The sequence below is a fragment of the Hylaeus volcanicus genome, chromosome 3, assembly GCF_026283585.1.
Source record: "Hylaeus volcanicus isolate JK05 chromosome 3, UHH_iyHylVolc1.0_haploid, whole genome shotgun sequence".
NCBI classification, from domain to species: domain Eukaryota; kingdom Metazoa; phylum Arthropoda; class Insecta; order Hymenoptera; family Colletidae; genus Hylaeus; species Hylaeus volcanicus.
The window spans coordinates 1889400-1897710 of NC_071978.1; the positions used below are offsets into that span (position 1 = coordinate 1889400).

Here is an 8311-nt window from a genome sequence, read left to right on the forward strand (position 1 = left end):
GTTCGATTTCATGGTTAACAAACAGGCGCTGCTAAAAAAATGATCGAACATATACGCGCGCAACGTTAATTTTCGTTTTCAACAAGTTCGATTTTTAGAAATCTATTATATCGAAGATTCTAGAAGCGAAATCGTAAAAAAAGAGTTACGCGTTAGGTTGGTGCGGTAAGCGTAATTTATTCGAAAAACGTCAGCAGTGACAGCACAAAGTTGAAAATTACCGCGCCGGTCTGGGCATCCAGGGGTTGCTCATCGACGCGACAAAGAGACGTACGAGGGTTGCCGAACGATAGAGAGAAAGAGAAACGAGGAAAAGGCAGTGGGGGAAGCAAGGCGGTGAACACGATGCACTCTCGCGTCGGTTTAGTCGTTCGCGGTGCGCGCACCATGCTGGATCAGTGATGGTCGTTTCACGTCGTGTCGATTGCGAACAACGGTTCGTATACATCATTCGCGTTAATTAAACCGCTTTCTGGCTCGCGACAATTAGTGACAAACTTTTCTACCGGGGGGGTTTGGGGGGGAGGGGGGCCAAAGAAATATCGTTCGCGAGGTTGAGACACTAGTGTCTCGCTCCAGTGCGCTCGATTAGTGACAGTTCGCAAGGACGTATGAACTTGTTCGTATGTTCAGTGATCGTGTCGGTAAATATCGTCGAAGCAACGGAGTTCCTCGTGTCCCTTTCGACGCTAACGATTTAATCGCTCGACGAGTGGAAAATCGACGCGGAGTTAGCTACCGGTGACATATTTACGTCGTCCGAAGAGTGCTCGAAAACGAAGGTTACCGTTAAAGATCGGAGAGCTCCCCAAGCCGACGGCGACGGCGTGAGTCGAACATCGAGGAACTACTTACCGCCATTGAAGCGAACTACTCGAAGACACTCGAGCTCGGCTCGTTAGCCGCCCATCGAAGCCAAAAGCCGGTCGATAACGTTATCTGGCTGCAGTAATTGCAACCTCTGTCGCAACAGTCGACCATTGACGTCGGCCGCGACTCCGCAAGACAACAAACGGCGGTGACCGCGTGTCAACAGGTGATTCGATCGAGCCACTATCGGCGACCCTGTTGGCCTAGCCGGAAGGTCGTCGAACGAAAGGGCGGTGAAAGGGAACGATCGAACGAGGTTGAATCGAAAGGAGACGAATCAGTCGATCGGACGGATAGGTTGACCGATCGCTGCTCCGTCGGTTTCGTCGCCCGATAAGGTCACGCTCGCGTGTACTAGGAGACAACAGTGCGCGATAACGTTTCTACACGGAGCGGAAAGGGGCCACTCGTCTGGCGCCTTGTTCTTCGCTAAAGTGACACGTCGCCTTGGCCAATAAAACGACAGACGGTCTCTAAACCGAACGGAATCGGCAGCTGCTCATCCGGTGTGCCCCGTTCGTTGGCCCCTTCGGTTCAATTTCAGACCAAGTAGGCGGTCTGTCCGTAAAGAAAAAGTGATCCGCGGCGAATCTTGAGCTTTGACTCGCCGCGAACCCGAAACAGGGCTTAGTTTCTCGGAGTGCATCGGTGTGAAGAGAATCGATCCGGGAAAGATGACTCGGTCGAACTGATCGACGTGGATACAACGAGAGGATTCGTCGGGATGATGATGGCGCCGCAGGTCGTGGGTGTCCTGCTAAAGAAACCGGGACAGCAGGGCCACCCACGTTTTCCACCGTTGGATCCGCAGGAGACAAAAATACGAGGTGAGTCTTGTTTCGTCCGGTCTCTGGTTCTGGCGTCTATCTTATCTCGCCGCGACGCGATTGTTCCGCGTTTAATTGGTGGTCGAGGATATCCTGTATGATAAACGCTAAGCACATCTCGTTTTGCGCCATGCTTTGGCGTCTAACGTGATTTTGTTTAGTAACGCTTGACAAGACAGGCGAGAAACACGTGTTTTGTCTGAAGAATGTGTAACATTCTTCTAATTCGTGATATCTATGGATACGAGACACGTGACTCGCGGTGAAGCAATATTTTCAACTTATTTCCTTTATTCTATTTTTAATTTCACATTTCTACAAGTGTTCTACTAACAGTTTATCTCAAATTTCTTAACTTAATTCAGTTGCCTGCGTAATGAATGTTGCCATTGTATTTGACGCATAATGACGATATACGATATACAATATACAGAACGAATTATTTACATGAATTCTTGTTCGATGCTTCTCGTTGCCATAAACATTTGACTTCGTATAACCCCGGAAACGAAGTGTCTAATTGATTTAACAATAAGCCGAGTAGTCTTAGCGGCCATAACATCGACCATAACTCATACCTATCAATCTAAGCATCTAGCAAACGTCCGTTTAAAGTGATTCTTACTCCTCTTTCGCTTCACTATCTCCTTTCAATATCATTTTTCTGCTAATTTCGAGTAGTGTGTTCCCCGAATGGAAAGGTATCTCCTATGAAATATCGATAATTACTTTCCATTAGTCAAAAGTAATTACGTCGGAATTATTGCTTCACTCGAACTATACTTAATATCGGATTTTCGATAGGATTAACCGACGAAACGAAGTATACTTATAGTGCACATGGTTATGAATTGTGAGTTATGAACATCAAGTACTCAGATCGGAAAAAATTGATTACCTTGTATACTCGAGTTCTGGAGACAGTCTATGCTACGCTGGAGTGCAAACCCTTATTTTTATGGTTTGTTTTCTTTTAGTGCTCGTTAAATTTATTTATCAGGGCATACAGCTGTAATTTAACGTCAAGCTCGTAATTGTCAGCCCGTCGTTCGTAAATGTTAGGTATTGTGTGCTGATTTCTTTCGGATAAGGTATAACTGCTACCAAAGCAACGGAATCAATTATAGGACTTTACGACAATGTCCTAACGGTAAACAAATATCAACGGTAGTTTCGAAAATTTAAGTCCAGTGGCAGGACACTCCCAAAACTTGACAGTTATCGAATTTTCATGACGATAATTGCTGACTGAAAGTCCATATCAGGATTATTACAATGATTACTCCATAGATGCAGAGTAACCTTATTCGACGGTAACTGAAAAGTATCGGGCTGTCTGGAAAGTCCATGTCGATTTTTAGTAGGCGGTACAGGTCCGAATATATCGGAATGGCTGAAAACAAATAACACGTGTACATTCCTTAACAGGTGGAAAGATCGTGGAACAAAATGGTACATATACAGGGTGTCCCAAAAGTCGGGGAGGAGCCGGAAATGGGGGGTAGCTGAGACGATTCTGAACAACAATTTCCTTTGCAAAAATGTCGGATGGGGCTTCGTTAAGGAGATATTAAGCGAAAACCCCGACCAATCAGAGCACGCGTAGACCGTTCGAGCGGCTGCGGTAGCGAAGGCTACGCGCGCTCTGATTGGTCGGGGTTTTCGCTTAATATCTCCTTAACGAAGCCCCATCCGACATTTTTGCAAAGGAAATTGTTGTTCAGAATCGTCTCAGCTACCCCCCATTTCCGGCTCCTCCCCGACTTTTGGGACACCCTGTATAATTCAATAAATATACATCAAAATTCAAATACGCCTATGAATTTTTCTTAAAAATAGGCATGAACTTTCCGGACAACCCAATAACTCCATTTGAGAGTAACTGAAAAGTGTGAGTGAATCGCACCGTGTATATTATACAGAAGTGAATGATTGCTAGTGCAATAGGGGCCATAGACGAAACGATTTATCGTATACCGAGTCACACGTCGAATTGCAACGCTAGCCGTATGACGGTGCGGTACTATACTTCAGCATGGAACACGTCGGTGTGACAGGTTGTACAATAAACCTGCATACTTTACCATTATTGGCCAAACAGTTGTATCAGCCGTAATTGCGTAACTCATCACACGTCTGCGGCTGTTATAAAGCTTGTCAACGGGCTTCGTTGAATTCGAATTGATTTTAGAGACGCGTGTCCGTCGAAGACTTATCGTACAGTGGTCTGAATTGCCAATAAAGCTGGTCAACGTTAGACTGAGTTTTCTACGAGATTCTCGTGAAACTTGATTTATGAGTTGTTTGGGTCGCAAATTACGAATCTGATAGCAGAATTGCAAAATTCAAAATGGCGGATTCATTGTGGCCGACGTGTATATTAGAATGTTAGTAGATATGCATGAAACTTGGTATGTACGAGTTATTTGAAGCGCAAATGACAAATCGGATATCAGAATTGTCAAATACAAAATGGCAGGTCCACCGTGGACGACGTGTATACTAGAAAGTTATTAGATTTGTTTGAAATTTACTATACGGTATATATATATATATCGTCGTGATTGAAGCGGCGAATAAAAAAGCGTGTCGTGAAATTCCTGCGGTTCGTGTCGGGCCGGTGTGGTCGCCTTTTTCCGCGGCACAGTCCACGGAAACTCGCAACCTCCGGTTCGATTGACAATTCGTGCTCCGTAATCCGGTATCTGGGCTACCGTGGTAACGGGATACTTTTACGCGGTTATCCACTCCGCGGAACATGCAAACGGGCTAAGTGTGGCCTGACGAGCCACACTCGTTCCTTTTTCCAGTTCCTTCGAGGGATCGTAGCCCTGACACCGTCCACGATCATAATGTCAGGGTTGACGACACCCGGGGAAATTTCACCGTGAAAGTCTCGCGTCGGCTGGCATCGACGACGGAATTACACGCTCGTTATTCGCGGACTGCGTTGATAGGGGCCATTAATAGCGAGGAAAATTCTGGAAACTTGATATTGGATGCATTTATAGAAGCAACCCCTCTTATAACACAGGTAATCCGTACAGTTGGAAAGCTATGGAGTAAGGTATGGTGAAGGTGGTCTAATTTGGTGTTTCTAACAATTAGGTGATAATTAAGGTTTTTCGTTGAGGAAGCTGTTAAGTACATTATTATAAAGTTGCGCAGACTTACGTTGACGAATAAATGTATCACGCTTTATATAAATAAAAGGATGCAGTGGTAGGAGTTCAGCGATGAAGAAATTACTCTTGGTTTTTCTTAGTTCATCCTCAGTTTGATCTTTATCAATTACGTTCGGATATCTTTCTCCCTCTTTAGAACATCGCCATTCGTTCATCTTCCAGCTTAACGTACTTTAATGCACAACTAATCAACTGTTTACTTATCGATACTCTCATTTCAGTAATCTTTCAACTCAGGTATGAGAGTACTTCAATTTGTACAGGTGTTTCTAAAATTACATTCGCTACAACGTTTCATAAGTTTTTTTCTCAAGATAAACAGATCTCTTTGGATATATTTTACGCGATAGCGGATCATACATTTCGTCATACTTAGTATGAAAAAGAGCTCGTTACATTTATCGCTAGGATTTCGCATGAAATCGTACGTCGGAAGTTTATTCTGATTTCTCACGATGGTATTTGCCCAGCCATGACAAACTATGTTGTTTTCATCGCTTTATCTAATTTAGAGCAGTAGGTTTTCGGTATCGATTACGTGGCTACACCCTACATCGTTTCTGATGACAAACAATTCCGCGAAACGAGTTCTCGTTGAATCTCCGAGGATGACGTTCAGTCTTTCTCCTTTGATATATGAGAACAATACATTCACGCAAGTGTTGTATAACAGTAGTAAAGTCTATAATTGAACACTGTAGTGCAAGACCTAGACGTGTTTCGAAATGAACATTTTTCAGGAAATAATAATCTTTTGCTTAGATAATAAGTAACATTATATCTTAGAATGGCAACAAATATTATTTTATAAATATTAAATTTATTTAAACGTTCGATCGGAGGTTGGCTCGGTTTACGGGAAAGTTTGTTGTACGGACGGTTAATTATAACTGACAAGTGGAGTACCTAAATTCCATCGTTTACGGCAGGTCAAGAAACAGTAAAAGGAAAGCAGGTGAGTCTATTAACGTACCTGTACTGGTTTTGACGCCGCTGCTGAATTTCTACTTACCTTTCCCCTCCCAGTCGGTGCAATTATCGTCGACCTTTTCTTTTCTAACGGAAACGTCCCCGAATTCGACCGATTCCTCGATTCTTCGTCGTCATTTACCAATTTCGAACGTTTCACTCCGCTTCGTTTACAACTCGTCCTCTGGAAGTGCACAATGTTCCTTCGTAGCAGGAAATTTTTTCCAATAAACGTTATATTGTGCTACCTGTCCAAGTATTTCGTTAAAAAAGGTTTTGACCATTCGGATTTATGAGTTCCTTCGATATAACAGTTTGTTCAACTGTCATCAAAAGAGGAATTATGAAGTGTTTTTCAAAAGGGCCTTTAGGATTTTTTTCTTTAACAAAACACATTTGTTTAAATGTGCACCATGACTATGTTTATCGGTAAATTTTTTTATTCAAAACATTTATATTCATTTATATTCTGATGAATATTACGAAAACTTTTTAAATAATTTATACGAGTTAACTGGTATAGTACTTACAAAAGTCTCTATTTCTTATTTATTGAAACGTATTTGTGGTTGAAGAGACATCGTGTAATGACGATTTGGTACCAAGCAATCATTGAATCTAGTTTTCTCGCAGGTTTTAATTCCGTCGTCCAATTAGAATAAAGCAGGAAGTTACTTAATATTTTGTTCCAATTTTTACGCGACGAAGATACGATAGCAGATAAGATAAGAATAGTACATATTGGTTTACGTAAAACATCAATCAAATAAGTGATTTTTGTCTCGATGAGTATTCTATTCTAAAATGTTGAGTATTCTATTAAAAGAAATATGCGTTAAAACATTTTGATATATTGTTCGATTAAAACATTTCTGCGTATAGGAAAATGAGCGTAATTTAAAGAGAACAGGTGAACCAAACTCTACATCTCATATTTGAAGTTGAACCGCACTGAAAAAAACGATACAAGTACCATTTCTAACTCTCGCGTCGAAAACTTTCCAAGCTCATTTTCGCACGAGTTTCACGATCGCCCCAATTTTTCGTTGGGCGCATCGAATTTGACAGTTAATCGTGCAGAAATAGTTAATCGAAGGGAAAGTTACCATTATCCCCGGTCCGCGAGGTCGTTTCGCTAATTTTCCAACGCATCGACGAATTCTCGGGGTTTCTTGCAATTTTTAGTAGCAGAGTTCAAAGGAATGACGCGTACAAAAAATTTGAATATGGAACGAACTAAGGAAGATTCACACGGTATGCAATAATACAATATAAAAAAGTAGTGGAAACAAAATTCACACTATAACATTTGCAGAGTAAAATAAATTCCTATTTAGGTTCAATTTATATAATATTGTATTATTATTGCATATGGACATTCACGTGATACATAAACGTTCCCTGTACTGTATATAAGAATTTTGCCCATTTCTGATCCGAAAGGACGAGCTGCAAAAAAAAGGAAAGGGGGCTCCAGACTCCTTGTGTTTCATCACTGAAATATTTTTATCTTTCTCTGTCGAGAGGCCCCCCTCTAGCTTCGGCACGATTTTTCGCAAAACGCGAGTCGAAGCTCGAGTGCGTAAAGGAGATTTCTGTCGGGGGGTATCGAGTTCCTGTAAGTAGCCAACAGGGCTTAAAGGGCCCCACAAGACACGCACGAGTGTCCGCGAATGGTGACACACGTTTCACACTTCAACGTCCGCGTGTCGATCCAGGAACAGGATCTCGAGGTACCGGCTACGTTCACAGGATTTTTTCGACTGGAACGTGACGCTGAAACCTTGCGCATAAATTAATCCTCGCGCCAAATACACGTGACACGGTATATCTATTACACAGTCCAGAATATGAAAAAAAAAAAAAAAAGAAATAATACTCGACTTTGTCATAAGGATTTGAATATTTTATATTGAGAGAGGAAAAAAAAAAATATTTAACGGAATAATGTCTAATTTTCATGTTACAAAAATATTTGGAAACGCCGTACAAAATTATTGATACGTTCATTTCTTCATTTCGATTCTCGAACTGGCACCGAATCATAACAGTACTGATATGTTTACGCAGGAAATGTAAGCGTTACGCTAGTAGAGTTACCGAAACTGTTAGAATACAAAATACGGTAAACGTGTAAATGTTATTGTATGTGCGAAAATTAAGGACTGTATTATTTATACAAATGTAGTGTCCGCGTCTCCCATATCCAACAATAAGGAGTCAAATAAGAACACGAAACGTAGGGTAAGGGATTGGTCTTGTAGATAAAGCGGTCGACCGTGGATCCGAGGATCGTGGCTTCGAATCTCCGTATTTTTCGTTTAGACTCCTACATATGGGGGCTCGTCAGGGATGGGGGGTTACAGCGGCAGAGGACCGGCCAGTGACGATGAACAACAATGCCACGCGAAGGACGGTGGAGCGGGCAACAATGAGGCGTTGAGAGAGAACACCGTTCCA

The 8311-nt window shown here is 42.1% G+C and overlaps 1 protein-coding gene across 1 annotated transcript in view; it reads left to right on the forward strand.

Moving 5' to 3' along the window:
• Positions 1-540: 540 nt before the first annotated feature.
• LOC128874326 (uncharacterized) overlaps positions 541-8311 on the forward strand; it is a 54487-nt gene continuing 46716 nt past the window's right edge. The window contains exon 1 of the mRNA XM_054118964.1: positions 541-1697. Coding sequence (XP_053974939.1) covers positions 1595-1697 — 103 coding nt within the window. The 5' untranslated portion in view covers positions 541-1594. The remainder of the gene's footprint in view (positions 1698-8311) is intronic.